Source organism: Leiobunum rupestre, chromosome 2, assembly GCF_980474605.1.
Source record: "Leiobunum rupestre chromosome 2, qqLeiRupe1.1.hap1, whole genome shotgun sequence".
In the NCBI taxonomy this organism is placed as follows: Eukaryota; Metazoa; Arthropoda; class Arachnida; order Opiliones; family Sclerosomatidae; genus Leiobunum; species Leiobunum rupestre.
Window position 1 is genome coordinate 82,525,791 of NC_143385.1, and position 22,280 is coordinate 82,548,070.

Genomic DNA, 22,280 nt, shown 5'->3' on the forward strand with positions numbered 1-22,280 from the left:
CCATTTCAGTTTTAAATTTATCGTGGGTAATAAACGATTTTCTGCCGAAACCAATTCTATCATAGCACATATTAAGCTAGGTTTTAAGATCAAGTGTGATTGTGGCTTTATTTATGCAATGAAATGTGAACTATACTCGACAATTGCAACCTTTGAAAAGCAACAATTCTAATAGATAAATACTTTTAAAATAATACGCAGATTGTACCCCGGCCACTTGATTTAACCTAGCTGACTACTATTATTATTATTATTATACACAGAAACTAGGAATATTATCCAATTAAATATAAGTAATTTGACGGCAACAATGCCTATGAAATTAATTAAAATAAAGTTAATGTATATAACATGAAGATACCCTGAAGGAAAACTAAAATGAACTAAAAAATCCTGAAATACAAAGTTAACGCAAGTGTCTCTTGAAATATTGAACCTTAATTAATTAATTAATACACCTTACTGAAGAATCTTTCTTGTACCATTAGGATTGAGAGTCACCAAATAATTTAATCTAGCTTTTAGGCATCGGAGCAACTCTTTAGATAATAATTAGAAACCGAAAAAATACTTGTCATTCTTGTTTACCAAGTTCGTCCAATTAATCTTGAAATTTGAAATTTAATACTAAAAAATCTAACAGTATTTCATCATTTTCTTTTAGCTTTTCGCGTTGAGCCTCCGAAATTGACGACAAGAAAACATCGCGCGATCCTCCGTCCAACCAATGATGTTGTGAATTCCAATGACGCGCCTCACCTATCAACCGGCCATCGTAATCTTTGTGAGTTTCGATTTTTCCAATCTCGATTTCCTCGATGTAGTCGTAGCGGACGAAAAATAGATAAATACCCCGAAGAAAGTTGGAAATCATTTTAAATCGACTTTAGTTTCTGTGACTTAAAAATATAACTGTTTCGTCTCACGCAGACGTGTGATAGAAGACTGAAATAGAACAAACCAGATCCATCGAATAACTCAACTCAACGAAAACTCATCATGGTAGTATTTAATTCAATCAGAAGTGTATAAGAAATTCCATTTTGAGTGAAGAATGTAACTCTCTAATCTGTTTATTTTAAATGGAGTATAAACTCAAGACATCCTGGGGATTAGCTTCGTAACAAACCACAAAATGTCCAGCAATAGGTACTAGGAGCGGACATTGTTGAAACCATATGGGCACAGCGAGATAAATACTAGATGTTACATTCCCTTTAAAAACGTGTAGAATTCTTCTTAGACTATATAAATAATTTCAGGGCAGGCGTAAGAGTCTTAGTTTGACCTTCGAAACTTAGATCCTCCGGTCGTTTGCTATATTTGTTTCGTATTTTACAAATTTGTGAGGTATTTTACAAATTTGTGAGGAACTGGAAAACATGCATTAATCGACGGACTATATTTTGTCGTTTTTCGGCTTTTTCATAATGAGGTCGTCCGCGAGTGCTTATCCCCAAAAGGATGATAATTATAGACTTCTGATTCAAAAAAATTATCTTGAAGGTTCTAATAATCGCTTTATATTTTTACAGACAAGCTACACCGATAAAGGACCTAAGGTAAAGTACATCTCTAAAACCCAAGAATGTTTTTATTTCAAATTCGGGAGAATGGCTTTTTCAACATTACTCCTATTTCAATAAGATCCTTCCTCCTAAACAAAACCAAAGCAACCCGGTATCTCATTGGTTCCCTAAAACTGACGTCTTCCAACGCGATTGAAGTGCACGACGGTGACGTTTTTCTGCGCCCCCCCCCCCTCAAGCATCGTTTCATCATAGTCATTATCCCTAAATATAAATAAATACATTCTTCATCATATGATAATTGCCTTTAACTGCAAAGATGTTTTCATTGCAATAATTTAATTATTTATATACAGATTGAATAATTTACGTGTGTTTTTCCCTTGTGCATATTATACGTTGAAAAATTAGAAAATAAATTCGACTTCAACACAATAAAATCTTTTATTTGAACACAACATGTTTCGACGTCGTCAGGTGGGTGCACTTCAAAACATGTAGTGTTCAAATAAAATAATTTATTTTCAAATTTTTCAACGAATTTAATCAATACGTTTTAGCATAAGTCTATAATATTGTTCCATAAGTTTGTCACTTTGGGGAATATTTTACTGAGAGCTAGTAACGGTGTGACGTCATCACAAGAAGAAAATCTCCCCCTAGCGAGGCGCTGTCAAAGGCTAAGTGTGACGCGTTAGCAAGCGGACGGAAAACGGCGACGAATGCTGTCTGTCTCGTGAATAGCTCTCAGTAAAACTTTTGAATGTGTCACACTTATGTATTAATATTATACACTTATGGTTCTAATTAACAAATTTGAGGACGCTTCGGCTATTCATACAGTGTTCTTAGAACTTTAGATTTTTTTTTATTCGATTGTAACGTGTGGGACAGTTCAGTCCTCTCGTCCATCTGATTAATCAGGACGAGATATATGTAACGGCCACTGGCCAACGGGGGAGGGGGGGTACCCTTGGAGGAAGTATTCCGACCACCCGTTGGGGGATTGGTGGTCGTATTCACACGGCCATCCACAAACTCTGCCTCCTGGATGCTTCGGATTACAGGAGTGAGCCACTACTCCCGGCTAACTTTATATTTCCCATTCGAATCTTTTCGAGCGAGATCTGAAATTGGTCTTCAAAGTCATTTCGACCCCTGAACCCCCCTGGCTAAGACACTGGCTGTAGGACAATCAAATAGTTTCCACCTTTTAGCTGATACTCTTTTTAAAAATAGAATAAATTAAATTAACGCAATAGCATAAGTAAAATAATAACAATAAGTATGGCTATTAGCAAATATTATCACCGACCTGATTGTCAGAAAAGGTTTAGTTCTCAGCACAGAGCCACCTAGTGTCTAAATAATCAAGGTGAAATATACTTCTACTACTCAGTTTGGTTGCGAGTCCTAGTGCGTGCTGGGCGAAAGTGTCATCAGTTTTCCGGGCCCTAGACCAAGTTTTCTAACCGGCCCCAAAGATAGAATTTTATTTTTTCCTAAAATATCTTAAGGAAACCTACCTTTTAGAATCCGGGATCTTCGAAAGTGCTGGTCATAGGGAATCGCCTAGTCAGTAACGTGTCCCTGAGGGTCGGTAAGAAAATTACCAATAAATAAATAGAAATATTTATAGTCATTGAATCGTCAATGGGTAGGAATTGAAATTTAATAAACTGGTAATTGGTAATTTTATCCCAGACTATACCAGCTGAGAGTACCCAGGCTAATGCTTAATTACAGCCCTTGTTGACCTCTCACTAGCCTCGTCTTGGGCCCCTACCTTTTGTAAAAGATCCGGGTCCCTAAGCTTCAGGCTTCAGCCCAGTCAGCTTTTAGATAATGTCAAATGTATTCTTCCCAAAATAAGATAGTGGGCTTATTACCCATGAAAGCCTGACCTGCCTAGTACTGAATATTATATTTTAACTATGGTAAAAATTATTGTATTTTTTTTCAGCCTGAAGCTGGACGTTTCATCCATTTCGACCACATCACATTTTGGGTTGGAAATGCCAAACAAGTAAGCTTTATTCTCCAAAATTCAAAAGCATCGTTTCAAGTTCATGCAGTTATAAACGGTTAATCTAATCAAAGATAATATAGAACTCTGTTAACTAGATTCTAATTGCGAGAACTTTCTGATTGACGGTTTTTTTCGAAGCGCTTACCCACTTCGGGCACGTGACCTCCGAAAAATTGGCCTCCATCAGTCGCTGTATTGTCAACTTTGATGACACGCTGTTGTGTGATCAGAGTGTCATCAAAGTTGGCCGTTGCCTTATCTAATTAATTAATTAATTAGACTAATTTACCATGGTAACTACGGATATAATTTTTTCGGAGTTCCGGCGGGAAGTGGGTAAAAGCTACTGACTACGAGTGAAGCAGCTACTTCGAATCTACGGTATGAGGCTTATATTATCTTTGATCTAATGTAAGAACAAATTTTTCTGCTAGTGGCGTGACAGAGCTAGAGTTCCTCTCTAACAAGGAGACATCCCGAAGTGTAACCCACCGATTTTGTTCAAACTTGGGTGATTGGTAAACTTTCATGTAACTTGAAAAATTCTAAAGGGAATTTATTCAATGGGCAACCGTTTTGCCATGGCAACGAAAAATGTTTTGTCAACAACAAATGGAAATTTTCCCATTGAAAATAACATGGGATTCTGACCGATTCCTAGGAAAAATTTTAACAAATTTTAAAATTTCGAAAATGCCAAAAATAGAAAAAATAGATATAAATTGACAAAAAAACCATCAAAATTGATAAACTTTTGATCAATTTGAGGTCAAAATCTCATGTTATTTTCAATGGGAAAATTTAATATTTTGTGTTGTCAAAAACATTTTTCGTTGCCATGGCAAAACGGTTGCCCATTGAATAAATTCCCTTTAGGATTTTTCAGGATAAATGAAGGTCTACCAATCCCCCGAGTTTGAACAAAATCGGTGGGTTACACCTGGGTATGTCTCCTTGTAAGTAGACGTAGCATGTTTTCAATTTTAAAACTGAACCAAGAACCACGCACTATAGACACTTCAATTAAACATCTTCAAGTAAATTGCCAAGAAGTAATATTTCTAAGCGCCAGGACCTGCATAATACTGTTTATATAGTGCTTGTTGAAATAATGGAAACTTTTCACCTCTATACGGTATGCAACAAGTGTTCCCTTTTAACCAGGTAGCTTTTTTAGACATATTAAGGCTTAGCAAAAACACGGCATTCTATTTATAGAAGAAAAGTTTCAAGTATTTCAACAAGCACTATATAAAAAGTAACTTGCTCTCGGAAATATTTCTTCATGGCGATTTACTTGAAGATGTTTTATTTAAGCACATATTGAACAATTTTGAAATGATGTGCGACATTACACCTACATGTTTTGTTTAAACAATCTTATATATCCGCTTTTACCCCAAAACATGGCGGGTTATTTTCAAGCGCAAAGCCGTCAATTCGCAACCGAAAACTATCGCTACGCCCCCTTTGGTTCGCCATTAAAACCTTAAACCTAGATAGGTAGTGGCATAAGTGGATCATTCTCTCTAAGTATACAATTTCGGGTCTCGGTCGGGTATCTTAGTCTGGGTTTCGTGACGTCAGAGCTTGTATAGAAAGCAAACTCCAGAGATAATTTTGTTGAAAATATTTCGGTCGGAGGCGCCACCGAGTGGTCAAGACGGCAACTAAAGGGGCGTTTATTGAACAAAACTTGACAAAACTCTACACTTGGATCTGAAACTGACCTTGAACAAATATGGTACAGGTTTTTTGGGGGGAGAAATTCGAAGAGCCAACCCCCAAAATTTATCTCTCTCGGGCACTCGAGACACGTTTCAGACGTGAGACGTACCATAAGAGATGTATGAAACGTTAGATTCGGCAGTATAGATTCAGAGTGAAGTTGAGGTGATACACAGTATAGGGCGGTTGTAAAGGGCTGCCAGACCGACCCCGATAGAGACTCTAGTCATAGGTAGCATAGCGTTTTGTATACTTAGAGAGAATGATCCACTTAAAGGGGCTCCAAAGTTCGGTGGCAAAAAAATAAAAATAAAATTGAGCATGCTTTTCCTTCCCCCCAACCCCTCACTCGGCGCCTTGGAAGAGGAGGGCAGAGTTAACCGTAAATTTCGCACTTTACTGACTTTACACACATTTTGCCACCGAACTTTGGAGCTCCTTTAATGGTAGTGGCTAAAGCAGACGCTATTAGTTTTTCCTCATCGTTATTCGTAAATTTTACTATATAAATAAGTATACTTTTAATTTAATATAATTTTTGCATCGATTGCTTACATTTTAATAAATCTATTTAAGAAAAAACGTTCTTATGACTTTTTAATTTTCCTGTATGCGCTTACAATGGTTATAGTTCTATTTGATGAAAATGTTTCTCCGTACAGGCTGCGTCGTATTATTGCACTCGGATGGGATTCGAGCCTTTGGCCTACCGAGGGCTGGAAACTGGCTCTCGAGAGACCGTCGCTCACGCCGTCAAACAAAATGACATTGTCTTCGTTTTCGTGTCTGCCATCAATCCTGGAAACGAAGGTGAGATACCATCCCGAAGCTTTGGCGATGTCGACATTCGGACACTTTGTTTGGGCACAGCCAACTTTGACACTCGTGCAATAGCGGCCAACCCATTCATTGAAGTTTCTATGTTAACCTACGAACAAAAATATCCCTTGGCGTTGAGCGCCCCTAGCGGAAAATTCTTTCTAGAATAGTTTTTGCATTGAAGCCCATATGAAAACGAGCGTGGCGCTGAACGCCAATAGTTTATAGCATGGTTTATAGCGGGAAAATCCTGGTTCATGGAATTCCGGCGAATGGGTTGGCCGCTATTGCGCGAGTGTCAAAGTTGGTCGTGGTTTGGGAAAGCTCTCGCCCTCTTTTGGTTGCCATCGAAAACTAGATAGATAGCTATAAGCATTTGGCAGCCAGTATCGTAACAATTTTTTGTTTTTTTACGCAATAACACGTATTAGAGGATCCATGAAATAGAAGCTAAAAAAATTCATATTTGCATTTTATTATAATTGCACACTGCTTTGCGTTTCCTCCATGCTAACACCAGGGTCGTATTTCCGCCTAGGCACACCTAGGCCTAGGCCTAGTGGCCCATCCTTGGAAGGAACCCTCCAGTGACCTTAAGTACCGTTAACGAAGGCATGAACCTATAATATCAATCTTAATTTAAATTTTAGAAAATTCTAGGTTGAACTGCGTTTAAGATTTTGTTTTTCAATTACCAAAATTTACTATATTTCTAAAAAAGGGCCCAGACTCCTTATCTGCCTAGGGCCCAGGATCTCTAAGTCCGGCACTGCTAACACGGAGCAATTAGGACGCCCAGATTTATGTATTTTTCTCTAATATGACAATAACAGACGCTAGATCATTAGCTCTACCTCGCTACCTCGGAGCTTCGGAAGAACGTGGCACCGCAGCGCCACCTAGATTCGTTTGGGTCGCTAATAGGCTTCGTGCGTAGTCGAAATTCAGGTCACAAAACCAACCGCGTTATAATTTGAATGTGTGAAGGCTTTTTGCTTTTTCAAAATTCCCTCTGTTCAACAGCTGAACGTTTCAACCTAGGAACCTTGAAATCCAAAAGTTGTCTTCTTCTTCTGACAGATAGCTCTACATTTCATAAGCTATAGAACTAATTTGAAATGCTTCTTCCTGAACTAAAGCTGTGCTCGCCAATGGCATTATTAATGATACTGTCAAGAATATATTCTGGTGAACGGATAATATGTGGACTGCACCTTGTTCGCCTCGTGATTCCCGGAATGAAAACCACGCCCCTCCGCCTTTCCTTCTTTCTCCCGGTCGACCTGGGGTGTTCTAATATCTTCCGCTATTCATGAAAACAGAGGCTATAGTAGCGCAAAAATATTATCTGCTAACCTGAAATTCGTGAATACGTTCTTGATACTGTATACGGATAAAAATTATCGTTCGACAATTCGCGAACGAAACAAGTCTAGGTGGCGTAAAGGCACAAGCTTTTCCGAGGTAGCGCCTTTGATCTAGCGTCTGCTACAGGTAAATTAAAAAGTCATAAGAACTTCTTTTCTTAAATAAACTTATCAAAATATAAACAAACTGTGGAAAAATTAAATTAAAATGCAAGTATATATAATTATTTATGAAGTCAAATTTACGAATAACGATGAGGAAAATCTTATAGCGTCGGCTTTAGACGCTACCAATCTAGGTTTCAATGGCGAACCAAAGGGGGCGTAGCGATAGTTTTCGGTCGCGAATAACTTCATTTCAGCCCCTTGGAAAGAAACGTAGGAGTAACTTAAAATTTAATTAGCCTAGGGTGCCAATATTCGGACCTGTATAACATGTTTAAAAGGGTATAAAGTTCCATATTTAATTTCACAATTCGGCCAACACAATTATCAGAAGACATAGTAACAGCCGATAATTATGTTAAAAACATGTCGTAGCCCGTTTTGGCCGTCGAAGTTTCGATTTTGAAAATACTGCCTTCAATCAAAGACTATGAAAGGTGTAGTCTTTGCTTCAATCACAGACCACCCATATCCGGCGGGACTCATCATCATTTGCCACTTTATGTAAACCTTTAAGGTGCTTTTAAATATAGTTAAAAAAAAATATCAGCTAGGCTAATATCCAAGGCACCACCATAGGCCTAAGTCACCAAGCGACTTTTAAAGCCATCAATTCAGGTTAATATATCTTTAAATATTTCATATTAAAAGTAAATATGAATTAAATAAGAACCTTCATAGCTCTTATTCGTAATAATTCGGAAAAATTAACTATTTTAACTAAATTACGGAGTACTTTCAAAGCTTATAGAAACTGACAACCGATGTCACATCATTCAGTAGCCCCGCCAGGATTTTTTCGCGAGTAGGCACTGCGTGATTAAGAGGCCCCCATAAAAAACTCCTTTGTAATTTTTGTTGTTCTTTAACTAGCCAAATTGTATATAATTATTTAAAAATTTTATTATTATTAAATCAATAAAATTTTTATTATTATTAAATTAATAAAAATTTTATTATTATTAAATTAATAAAAATTTTATCATTATTAAATTAATAAAAATTTTATTATTATTAAATTAATAAAAATGTTATCATTATTAAATTAATAAAAATGTTATTATTATTAAATTAATAAAGGTTTTATTATTATTAAATTAATAATTTTTTTATTATTAAGTATATTATTTACAAATAAATATTACCAACTTTACTTTTAATCGAAGAATTCCACCCTACGATTACCTCTTTAAAAAAGGCTGTTTAAAAATTAGCTTAAAACAGCTAAATAGCCTTTAAAAAGGCTGTATTGGCAAAGTTAGTCTCGGAAGAGACTTAGAAAAAAATTGACTGGGAGAGAATCGAAATTGAGAACTACCTGTTTGTTCAGGAGCAGAAAACGAAATGAAGAAACGCGCGTTATCTGGGACAAGTCCGACCACCGAAGGTCTATGTCCTTTCTCTACGATCAGTGGTCACTGATATCACGTGATTTCGCAAAAGGGACAAGGAGTAAAAAAGAAAAAACCCTAATCCCCAGGTCGCTCTCTATTCAAAGTAGTGACTGGTACGATGCTTTACGCTTCGACTTCAGCTCCGCTGGGATTTCCCTTCGTTTAAGCGTTGCAACGGTTTAAGTCGTATTAAAGAAATCCAGTTTCTCACTTTATGCCCCCTTTTGTAGAATTCCTAGAAACTAAGCTTATGTTTATTGTGTTGGTTGGAGCTAAGTTATCACTGAGGCGAACAGGTGGTTTTTTTTTTGCTGCTTTCCTTGCACGACGGACTTCCCCGTCCCGGGCCAGTCTTTTGTCATATATTCTATGTCAATGTTAACAGAGTACACTACCAAAAGCAGAAACCACAGAGTTCGCTGCCTTTGTTTGTGTACTCAAGTAATATTGATTTCGAGTATAGGTGGTTCAAAAGGGAACGTTTTGTTAGGGCCATTTAGGACTCTTGGAAATTGGAATTGAATGGAAGTTCTTTTTTAGGGGGCTAGATGACCAATTTTTAAGAATAAATAAAATTTAAAAATAACATTTGGAGGCCCCAGAGGCAATTTTTTTAAACTTTTAGAGGCCCCTAAAATAGGCCTAAATTTTTTTAACAAAGGCACGTGCCTATTTGTGCCTACTGCTGGCGGGGGCACTAACATCATTCACAAATTCCAGCGCTCAATTTCTTGTCACAGAAGGGTTTGAATGTTGAGGGTGGAGCTACATATAATATGTGTTTTGAAAAGCTTATTTATTGGGCTAGAATTTGTCTACAGATTCTTTGGACCTTTAATAATAATATCTATTGTTTTCAAGATAAAAATTTCATAATTATCTCTTTTCTAATAGAAATTGGTGATCACATGATGCAACATGGAGACGGTGTAAAAGACGTAGCGTTCCTGGTGGAGGATTTACCGGCAATACTCCAGGTATGTCTACTTTTCACTTTTATGCTGTAGTTCTTTTTTAGTGGGCCCGTTCCCCCTAAGATTGCGCTTGGTCATTGTCAAACCAGGTTTATTAAACTTTTTGGACGTTGGATTACAACGCTATACCAGTAATAGAAACTCGTGGCCCAGAAAAAGGGATTCTATGTTGATTTCTTAACAGCCCCCTCTATTGCAGATAAATAAGAAAACCATGGTGGGTTCGATTATTTATGAAAATAATTTGATAAAATTTATTTACTTAATTTTAGGACTTAGAAAATTAATGTTATCTTTACTTTATGTTAATAACATAGATATAACTCCTGTACAATAACGACCAAAAAGAGGAGAAAAAGGCCCTAAAATAAAACATCTGCAAGGAAATGGCCAAGAAGTAATATTTCCGAGAGCCAGTACCTTCAAGTCACTGTTTATAAAGTGCTTGTTAAAATAATGGAAGCGTTAGGCCTGTACGGTATGCAACAAGTGTCATTGCGTTTTCCATTTGATTGCTCGAGATTCGCTCCGAATCTGTCTCTGACGTCATAGATCTCGCCCCAATCGACAAGAGTAAAACCGCAAATGGAACATGCCACTAACGTATTCCAGCGCTTTGTTGATTTTCGTCTGTTAGTAATTTGAATTTTTGCGTCTTGGTCTGCCATTTTGCCAAAACATCTAAAAGGAACAAGCAAAAATTTGCTCCGATTTCGATCTCGATCAATTTCGACAGATCGGTTTTGGATGATCTCGGAGCACCCGAGAGCGGGAAATGGAACACGCGAAACTTGATCGGAGCAGATCTGAGCAAGCAAATGGAACATAAAATGTTGATCGGAGCGATCTAGAGCGCTCGAAAGCAGTCAAATTAAAACCTTTTAATCACGTAGCTTTTTTGACATATTAAGGTTTTTAAAAAACGCGTTCTGCGAAACGTTTCCATTATTTCAACAAGCACTATATAAACAGTATCTTTCCGGTTCCTTATAGAGACTTGGCACTCCGTAGCTTTGGCCATGGCCGCCATTGTGGTCATATTTTTCTCCCCACGATAAAAACTATTGAAAAAAAAACTGTGACGTAGCACTGCCAAGTCCCTATTCTCGGAAACATTACATCTTGGCGATTTCCTTGAAGATATTTTAGTGAAGGACTCGCGAAAAATGGAATAAAATTTGAGACTAAACTAAAAAGGCATAAGCTATCACGAAAACGGAAGATAATTTATACCCAAGATAGTATCTAACTACAACAAATAAATAGCATTAAAATAAAGCCTAAATAAACAGCATACGTTTAACGTGCTACAAATTTAAGCCCTATAGGCAGCTGGGTTATTAGCACTTTATATTTTTTCCCTAATAGTTCCTTGGAACCCCTGAAACCATGACGCAGAACCCTAGGGTTCCGCAATACACAGTTTTGATAAGTCTATGACTTTATCCTCTATGAGGATAAAGTCATAGACTTATGACGTCACCTATGCTTTATTCAATTCGAAAAAAAGCATACCAGCATGGCGGCCATAACCAAAGGTACGGTGTGACGTCATGCTGCCCAGTCCAAATATGCGCTGATCTATCAACAGAGCGATCTTTGCTCTTTTACTGCTCTACGTATTATCTTTACGTCAGAAGGCGGGAAGTTGATAATAATTCAAACAGCACTAATTTCTTTCAATAATGGAGCGTTTATTTGGCCTGCTACCAAAGTACTTCTTGCGATAGAGGGTTGAGAATAATCAATAACACTGAAATGTTCCTGTTATTAATTAGTGCAAGGTTTCTTATTTCATGATATGACTTCAATGAACTAAATGCCTAGACGATTCCATTAAAATGTTGAGTTTTAAACTTCTCTGAAATAATGTTTACAGTTATTTATGCGTTACCAGTAAACAGCTAACTAGATTGTGGCAACTAGGAGCAACAAACACAGCACCCCCGCACAAGGAAAACGCAACCCGTCAAAATTCGTGGATTTTCTTGTGTACAGTTTTCATTGGCTAGACGCTTTAGCACCTGCTGCCGTCGGAATGGAAAATTCGGAAATTTTCTTCACCCCGCCCGTAAAATGTTCAGCGTAAAGGCTCGTCCAATGAAATTCGTACACAACACTGCGTTAGGGTGTTTAAAGGCTAGCTGCGTTCTCCTTGTGTTTGGTGGCATTAATTTTGGTACAGAAACGCACAATTTTTGAAAGAAAAGGTACACATGTACATTTTAATCCCTCGATTTCCTAGTTGTAGTATGGATCACTGGTACCAGTTAATGAACTCTGCCTCCAAAAGATTATCAATTTTATAAAAAAAAATTAAACCAATTTTCAGTTTCTTTTAGTAAATATGTACATTTTTGTACTATTATTATTACTGCTGTGACGGACACTATGTCGCTTAATATATTTTTTGTCATTTTTTAGAAAGCCAAGGAGAGAGGTGCTGAAGTAGTTCAAGATCTAACAACTCTAAAGGACAAAAATGGGTCTGTGCGATTAGCTACAGTATCCACGGTAAGTTTTAGAATTTAATTTTATCTGGCAAAGGGGGCAATTAAATAACAATGGGGATATTTAACATGGAAATGGTTGTTCATCAGTGTTCAAATAACATGGAAATGGTTGTTCAATTTTGTAAAACATGACTAGATCTAAAACTAACTAATTAACAAAAGTAGCGCGGGGAAAACTAAGAGGCAGAATCTGCTCAAACTGTACTGTGATTCGGGCGAAAGGGGGACATGACAAGAAAGTCTACTTGTGGTCCTGCCATACAATGCCAAAAGTACAAGCTTCAGTGCCACGGTACAGCAGTTTTCCCCATACCTTTTTGTTGGCTTATAAATTGGAGTAGCGTAGAAAAGGTGTTATTAAAATTATGACAATATTGAAACTTTTCATAACATTTTAGCAATTACTACCCCACCATGCACAATATTATTCTGTTTTCCCTTTTTGAAAGTGTTCCACCAGCCATGTTAAGGCACAAACCAGCTAGAGATCACTCAGCTAGTGGCAGGGTGACAAAGTGGTTAGCACTTTCGCCTTGCAGCAAGAAGAGCCCGGGTGAAAAGCTGTGAAAAATTCCTTCTGTGTTATCTCCCTGTCTGTTAAAGGGGTTTTCCTCCGACTCCTTCGGTTTTCTCTTTCCATAAAAACGTGCTGAGGTTTTAAAGCAACAGTTAGTGTGGGGACGCTAGTGGTTATCTATCTGTGGTCGGGCTATAGATACAACCCTCCCATGTGGTTTAAATTGCCGTGTATCGCTGTTAAAATCTAGGAGCAACAAACACCAGGAGAACGCAGCTAGCCTTTAAACACGCTAACGAAGGGTTGTGTACAGATTTCATTGGACGAGCGTCACGAGCCTTTACGCTGAACGTTTTACGGGCGGGGGGGAAGACAATTTCGGAATTTTCCCCTTCCGACATCAGCAGGCGCTAAAGCGTCTTTTGACGGGTTGCGTTCTCCTTGTGTGGGGTGTTGTGTTTATTGCTCCTAGGTTAAAATGACCTCAGGCCTGTTGCAATGCCCACAGGGCCGGACTGGCTAGTAGTTGGCCCCACCGGCCATGCAATCGAGTAGGCCCCATTTCCCATAAATGCAGAATATTTCCTCTCTGGCCCTCAATTTGAGTTGGCCCCGATCTGACCGGCGATCGCCGCGCCGGTAAGCCGCCCGGGTCAGTCCGGGCCTGAATGCCAACATTTAATTTTTTTTAAACTTATGAACTCAATTTACTGCATCTCCATTTGAAAATCTATAGAATTTGAAAAAATATTGAATATCAATTTTTTAGAATTTCATGAAATACATGAAAACTTACCAATTTTTTACCAATACTTGAATGAATATTTTTTTAAATATTTTTTGTGGTACTTAGCAGTTGTAAAGCGAGGATTTTGATTGAGGTGTCATGCAAATGACTAAAAGTGTTTATAGAAAATTCTTTTTTGGGGTGCTTATGCCCCCTGAAATATATAAAAATAATAATTTATTTTCAAAATTGGTCAATGTCTAAGCTTTCTCAAAGGGGTCTTTCTTTGCAAATTTCGTTAATCCAATAATAAAATGTTTTTTAAAATCCAAAAGTGTATTAGAAATGTTCAAAATTAAACCCTAGATAACCATTTTTTTCAGTAAACTATTTGATGGAACCTTTTCTTAGTTAGAATATTTGCTTTAAACGCACTCTCGCCAGCTGAATTTTCTCACATAGGTAGCTTTTAGTTCTTTGATGAAAAAGAGATGGCGATGGAGTCTATCGCGACTCATGCTACGAGCTATTCCAATCTCACTTCAATCTTTATTGTGAAAGTCGAACCTTAGAGTAAAAGTATATGTGGCAAGGAATGAACTATATGCCCCAAAGAGTTAGAAATCAGTCACTCCAGGGGGCTGAAAATCCTCTCTCCGCTACCTTTGGCTGTACAGCATAGTTAGAGACACCTCCGCTACTCTCATTGCCGCTACTATCTAATGGAAAAAATTGAAAGAAAATAAGTAGTCCCGAACTCGACGCTAACACCAATTTTGAGCTTGCGAGAGTGCGTTTAATACCAATATCTATTTGGTTTATTTCATGCGCAGTACGGAGACACAACTCACACATTCTTGGAAAGGGGAACATACAATGGGCATTTCCTTCCAGGATTTGACAGGCCACTCTCCGAAGATAGCTTATTACAAAAACTGTAAGTTGATTTTATCATGAAACCAAAGTAAACTTATTCAAATTATTAAATAACTTTTAAAAATGGCCTTAAGATAATTTAAAAATAAAATATATATATATATATATATATATATATATGTATATACGTAAGTCTATAATATTCTTCTATAAGTTTGTCACTTTGGGGAATATTTTACTGATAGCTAGTAACAGACGTCATCACAAGAAGATAAACTACCCCTAGCGAGGCGCTGTCAAAGGCTACGTGTGACGCGTTAGCAAGCGGACGCAAAACGATGAAGCCCGTAATGCAGTCTGTCTTGTGAATAGCTCTCAGTAATACGTTTGCATGTGAAGTGTGACACTTATGTAACGATATTATACACTTATGGTGTATATCAAGAATCATCATAACTTGGAATACTATAGCAATTATACTCAACAGCTGATTGCACCCCTTTTAAACCAAGTTATCACCAGTGGCGTAGCTGATGGTCCGCAGGGCCCGCGGTGCGGGGAGCCTCGTAGGGGGGCCTCAAAGAGATTTTTGCGGGGGGGGGGGGCTCTGAGTTCTCAGCTACGCCACTGGTTATCACTCTCCCACCAGGAATATATTTATTTCAACTTGGGAAGAAGGACTATGTTGAGATGATCCGCATCCTGGTCTAATTAACCACCAGCATGAGTGGGGTTTGGGAAGGGAAACGTCACCAGCTTAAGGTTCAGTGGTGTTGGAAGACTTGAACTTTACGCAACCAATGATATTGTCTAGTGTAGCCCAAAACGATTCCTTGCAGACGTCTCTATCGCAATTACAAGCAAATTAAGTTATTAGCTTGAGATTTTTGGGGAAAATGCTCTATTTATGCTTGACCCATAGCTGTAGCTAAATGGTTTTTGAACAATTTTGCTTTAAAGGGATTTTTTTTTTAGTTTTAGGTAAAACTAAGTGTTCCCCTAATTAAAAAAAATGTTTATTTTGCACAGCATTTGTCCTCAATTTTTGTCTAAAATCTTAATCTAAAGTTTGGTTCCATAGATCACAATATCAAAAGTAAATAGGGGGATAAAGTCTATCACTGCCTTCAGATTTTACCTTCCACCATGCTTGACAACCTTTTTAAAGAGCTAGTGATCACGTGATATTTCTCACCAATAAGGATAGCACATTACGCGCGAAGTAGTGCATTTGTGGTATTCCGGTCCGCGCTCAAGATGAAAATTTTGAATTTTATTCCCTGGCAACCATGTCACCGCCTCGCGATTTCAAATAGTCTCTCTGTCAAATGCTGACCATTATTTCCTTCGATAACGGTTGATTTTAATTAATAATTACTATATCAATTGTAAAATAAACAAAAAAAGCTCGTAGCTATAGCTATTATTTCAGTTAAACTTGCAAATTGTTAGGCCTTAACATCGTAGATTTACCAATTAGTCCCGACCTCTGCTCTTAGATGGCGCCACGCTCTCCACGATTTGAGTGAGCGTTATTCTAGTTACGGTTTATTTCTTTTCAAAAGTCGTGTTATTATTTTTAAAATGTCGCATTTTAGTTTCTATCATATATCTACTTTATTTAGGAACTAAATTAACCAAATTATCGAAAGCAAAAGTTTAATATTCACGTATTTTATAGAGAACTATTTTTCATCGTGGCGGAGTACAACCGATACCTTATTGTCCCTGTAAAGAGGCGAGGGGGAAGTCATTTCCGAAGCCCAAAAATTTTACCCCTCAAATAAGACGTCGTGCGGTTGGACCCAAGTGCCAGACTTTCTCCCCCTATTTACTTTTGACAATATATATTTTTCTCGATTTTTGTTCAAAATGTGGAGTACTTTGTCCCATATATCAATAAACTAGGAATCCTTTTTTTAGTTTTTTATATTTAAATTTTTTAATCCCCATGAACCAAATGCTTACTTCCGAAGCATTACGAACTACCTCATTTCCATAGTGGAAAATAAAAATCCTAATTCTACTTAATACATTTTTTTCAGACCTGTTTGTGGAATTAATTTCATCGACCACGTAGTTTCTAACCAGCCAGAAAATGATATGGTCTCAGTTACAGAATGGTAAGAATATTATATTTTCCTGCCAATTTAGTAAGTTGCGGGCAATGTTTCGAGATGGAAAACAGTATGTATAATAGTGCAAATTTTAAACGTGGGCCATAATTATATTACGAGCCAATGTGACAAAGAGTTTACAATATTTTTACTGAAAAAAAATATCAGAGATGATGTTGTGTATTCTACATTTGGGGAAATTTCCCTCTGTGTCCATGTTATTTGGTATCATAATTAAGGAACATTTAATAAATTAAACTTATACTGGTATATGAAGTGAGTAATGTTAATATTTCACTATAAATAGGTATGAGAAAACTCTACAATTCCACCGTTTCTGGTCAGTTGACGACTCTCAGATACACACGGAATACTCGGCCCTGAGATCCATTGTCGTCACAAACTATGAAGAAACGATTAAAATGCCCATAAATGAGCCAGCAAATGGAAAAAAGAAGTCCCAAATTCAAGTGAGCAACCATTTTCATTAGTTTATGACACCTAGGAGCAACAAACACAGCACCCCACACAAGGAGAACCCAACCCGTCAAAAGTCGTGCATTTTCTTGTGTACAGTTTTCATTGGTTAGTTGCTTTAGCGCCAGCTGCCGTCGGAAGGGGAAAATTCAGAAATTGTCTTCCCCCCGCCCGTAAAACCTTCAGTGTAAAGGTTCGTCCAATTAAATTTGTACACGACACTGCCTTAGCGTGTTTAAAGGCTAGCTGCGTTTTCCTTGTGTTTGTTGCTCCTAGATGACACAGACCTGTTTTTTTGGACTTTTTAAAACACTTTAACACAAGATAATTATATCCTCTAGTATTTTTATCACCCCTATGGCTTCCAACGTTTTTGGGACTACTGAATGGTTTGTTGCAGAGTTAAATTGTACAGATTTCCATAAAGAACACGTAGAAGGTTAATAAACACCATATTTATAGATAATATCCCCATTAGCAATTACATTAATTTCTAAGGGCTTTCCTTTAAAGTTACTAAGTCCAAATTTCTAATAGAACTTGGTATATTTATATTTCCCTTTAGAGCTTAGTTCATTCTCGATACATATTTACATCTCAATTTGTAAGGTATATATTGATAATTTTAAATAGTAACATACATTTTGAACTCCATTTCACATTCACAAAAAATCTACCTTGGTATGCTAGCTACTATCATTATTTCAAAAGAGTAAAATACCTATGTCAAAAAATGATAATGGACAATAATGAATGAATTGACTCTTAAACTGTGACCAGCATTTTTCACAATACAGCTTGAATTCTCTCTATTCAGACTAATTGACTTGTTAAATATTGGAATTATTTAATACATTTTTTAGTGCTTTAATTAGAAGAAAATATATTAAAATAGAAATAAAACCAAATAATAATTGGAAAATCAGTAGGTTTTTCATAGTGCTATGTTACAACCTACCTACTCGTGCCTGTCCTAATTAAACAAACTTTAAAATGTTTATTTTTAGGAGTACGTAGATCATTATGGGGGACCAGGTGTTCAGCATATTGCCTTAAATACGTCAGATATCATAGAAGCGGTAAGTATTTTGAATATTTGAGAAACTTACTAGATGAAAAGGCATTTATGGTCTCTCAAACTACATTGTCCATCTGTGTGCCTTACAATCCCACCCGGTCATAACTAGCTTTCAGCAGTCACAAATGTGGTATCATCCTTAGATTCATTGTTGACTTATTCATTAGAATAGCTAACAGTAATTTGTTAAATAGTTTCAAAAACAATTCTAGAGAATACTAGTAGTATGATTAAAAATTTATTATTCAGGAACTTTTAATAGGCTGGTCATTTAATATATGGTTACCAACCTAAGGTGCTATCGGGCTATTTTCTGGATTCCTGGTGAATTAGGACAGTGCTGTGCTTCAAATACCATATTTTTTTGCAAATGATTACATTTAAATATTTACACTAGCCCTTTGTATACAAATTTTAATAGCCTTTAAGGTATAGTTTTAACTGAATTTCTTCTTCCACAGGTTACAAATTTGAAATTTCGTGGCATGGAATTCTTAAGTGTCCCAAATACATATTATGAATCCCTAAGGAAAAACTTGAGGTTGTCTAAAGTTAAAGTAAAAGAAGATTTAGATATAGTAAGTGCTAATTAACTATTACCACTAGCTGTGATTAATTCAACCAGGAAACTATATAGGTATACACTTGGAATGTCTAATGAAGATTTTTACGGCCGTGATGAAGCTCGTAGAAATGGGCGTGTCTTAAAGCGGGGAAACTCTCGCGCCTCACTACCCTAATTCGACGAAAACTCGTCATTAAGCCTAGTCATGGTAATTATATTATTAGCTTACCTGATTATCTCTTTTATAACCATACAAATACCTGAAATTAGGTATCACTACACTTCTTTCGCGAAAAACATTATAATTACTTCAAAATATTAAGTACGATAACACATTGAGGTTTTTAAAACCATTGTTTTATAAGTCTATTTTTCGCGGGAAGATCGCCTATTTGTTACCATGACGACGTATTCTTCCTCGAGCCATTGAATTAGAAATTTCGTGTTACGTCTTACACTTGACGTAGTTAAGCCCCGCCTTTTTCTCGACGCGCTTTCGTATCACCGTCCCAATGGAACCTTAGACATTCCAAGTGTATACCTCTATAGTTTCCTGATTCAACTGATGTGAAAGGATTGGTGTTTTTTTTCCCGATTTCTCATTATGATAACTTTTGATTAGTTGGTCAGTTAGATAGGTGTGTACATTGATGAAATATTGAGAATTCAAGAATAAGAATAAGAATTTTTTAGGCTATTGTTGCCTTAACTTATTTTCAGAATAAGATTTAAAAAAAAAGAATCCAGAAAGTTCTAATATTTCATCTGAATGATACAAAGAATATATTTATTATACTTGAGGACTGTTGAGACGAGTTTCAGCGTTTGACCCAATCCCCCTCATACTCGAAAATAGGTGCCTAACCCCAAAAATATCAAATCAATGAGGTATTTCATTGGTTCCGAAGCAATAGGTGTTTTCATAAAATCCGGCTATGTTGTTTTCCCCCCCGACCAAAATTGCCTCCTCAGTCTTTGATGGGAGTTCAGTTCAGTACGTTCCAGTTCTAAAACCATCGGCGCGACTCGCATGAATGTACGTCAATAAGCTGCCAAACATGTTTCCCTAAAAATCAATAAAAACCAAAGACTACAGCCAGTAACATGTCCCTTCCTAGAGTATACCACCTCCTAGGCTGTTCTTTGATGGGGATTTTATGAAAACACCCATTGAAATAAAAGCAGGTGACGTTTTTCCTCCCTGACCCTCTCGTGCTAGAAGAAAACTAGACCATGAAGCCCCAGATTGTGTCAACATAGACATTCTCTGTAAGTATAATAAATACATTCTTGATGACACTATTTGCTGATGAATGACTCTTGTAGTATTGACTTGACAATAAGAAAATAAATCATCAGGATAACTTTACGTATCATTTTTTGGAAGGCGAAACTGGTGGGACTAGAATATTGTTTATAAGACTTTATTCAGCGTCATACTTTTGGTATAGCATGAAGGCGCCATTGTGTAATTTCTTTAAATTAGATCCTAGCTCAGTTTTCCCTTTAAACATAAGTTATTTAAGTAATTTGTGAGTGGAAAACTAAAGATTATAATATTGTCAGTTCTAAGGATAAGTAAATAATGCCTTCATTATTGAAAGACACTAAGACGTGTTAAGTTATTTATAATACTTTAAAGGTCCTCTAATTTTTATCCCTTACCTTGTAATTTTATTAAATAAAAAATTATCATTATTGTTTGTAATTTAGCTAGAAGAGTTGAAAATTCTGATTGACTACGATGACAAAGGATACCTGCTTCAAATATTCACAAAGCCAATGCAGGATCGACCTACACTGTTCCTGGAAATTATCCAAAGGAACAACCACAATGTAGGAATTATTAATAAAGAATTACTTAATTAAAGCGGCCCACTAGCCTCTTAATGGGCTACAAAATCATTAATGGAAACTTTTCACACGTACTGTATGCAACAAGTGTTTCCTTTTAACCAGGTAGCTTTTTTAGCAAAAACACAATGCTCTATTTACAGATGAAAAGTTTCTATTATTTCAACAAGCACCTAATAAACAGTAACTTGCAGGTCCTGGCTCTCGGATATATTACTTATTGGTGATTTGCCGGAAGATGTTTTATTGAATCACCTATAGGGCATTTAATTTCTTTAAAATAATTATTTTCTTATAATTATTTTTCAGGGTTTTGGCGCTGGTAATTTCAAGTCTCTTTTTGAAGCGATAGAAGCTGAGCAAGAGTTAAGAGGAAACCTTTAAAAAGATCTGAATTAAACAAATTTTTTTCTAAATTATTAATTTTCGGCTGTTGTGAGCATGAACATTATATTTGCAAACAGCTACAAATGAATGGTTAAGATTCTATTCACCAGAATCACATTCATTGAAGAAAATGTGTAAGAAGAATAATTATTGGCCAAGTGTTTTTGAGATAAAGAAAACGTTTGTTGTAATGGTATACTAGCTTTCATCATGGAGAAATGGCCAGGAGTGGTGCAATAAAATAATTTTAATGCATTACAGTGTTGCCAGCTGTAGAATGGGGGCTTACATAAAAGGGGAAAATTAATGACAACAGCTAGGGATTTATTTGATTTAACGCTAGTTGATGTTTTCAAACTAAAAAGGTCTGGTGTTGACCCCCTTTCTAGCACTGATATCATTGTGACGTACTAAAATTGTTTTAGAAAATCACTCCTTACTTTTTCTCCATGTTTTCATACTCGTTTTTAAAATAAAAAGTACATTGAAAATCAACGTATTAACAATTCCACAATACACTTACAACTCACACTTTCCTCATGGGCATATAGATAGTTATAGAAATTAGAAGCCTGTTAAATTCATTGGGGTCTAGTTTAATCTGGGGTCTAGTTTAATCTAGGGTCTTGCGTGATCAGTTTCACAATAGGAAGGCCTCATCTGAAAATTTTTTGTGGTAGTTATGAACCATTTAAAAATTTTGCAATTTAACCAAAATCTCAAGGATATATTAACAAAAATGTCTATTAATAGTTTATTTTGAAGCTAACTAACCCATAGATATCACATAGAACAAATTTAAGGGTTGTGCAAAACCATATTTAAGGGATTGAATTGAATATCAAATTTTGATTTAAAATTTTTCCAGTGAAAATAGGTGATCAGGTAAGAAGAGTCATGAATAAATTATCTCTGTTGTATAAGAATCTTCATGGTCATCGTGGCAGAGTATTTGGAAATTATTAATTTTAAAATTGATGGGTTTAATTTCTGAAGTGGTATGAGGGCTATAAGTCTCAAATATTTAAAATTTGTTTCTACAAATTTAAAACCTAGTTCCCCTGCAGCACAAATGAATTGTTTCAGAGTCGGGCCGACGTCGACGAATTATTAAAAATCTGTGGTCCCCATATGGATCCTACTGGCGGATACTTGTGCTACTCG

The 22,280-nt window shown here is 36.5% G+C and overlaps 1 protein-coding gene across 1 annotated transcript; it reads left to right on the top strand.

Moving 5' to 3' along the window:
* The first annotated feature begins 890 nt into the window (after positions 1-890).
* Positions 891-21,611, top strand: Hpd (4-hydroxyphenylpyruvate dioxygenase). Its single transcript, XM_090166524.1, has 13 exons — positions 891-1,002; positions 1,536-1,562; positions 3,493-3,555; positions 5,949-6,096; positions 9,926-10,008; positions 12,430-12,519; positions 14,596-14,699; positions 16,684-16,761; positions 17,063-17,225; positions 18,240-18,311; positions 18,772-18,888; positions 20,589-20,711; positions 21,039-21,611. The coding sequence occupies exons 1-13, from the start codon at positions 1,000-1,002 to the stop codon at positions 21,111-21,113; spliced, it is 1,146 nt and encodes a 381-aa protein (XP_090022650.1). The 5' UTR covers positions 891-999; the 3' UTR covers positions 21,114-21,611.
* The last annotated feature ends 669 nt before the right edge of the window (positions 21,612-22,280 follow it).

Coding starts and splice junctions, on each gene's coding strand:
- Hpd (XM_090166524.1), top strand. Junction 10,009..12,429: donor ATTTACCGGCAATACTCCAG/GTATGTCTACTT, acceptor GTCATTTTTTAG/AAAGCCAAGGAGAGAGGTGC. Junction 17,226..18,239: donor AAAAGAAGTCCCAAATTCAA/GTGAGCAACCAT, acceptor GTTTATTTTTAG/GAGTACGTAGATCATTATGG.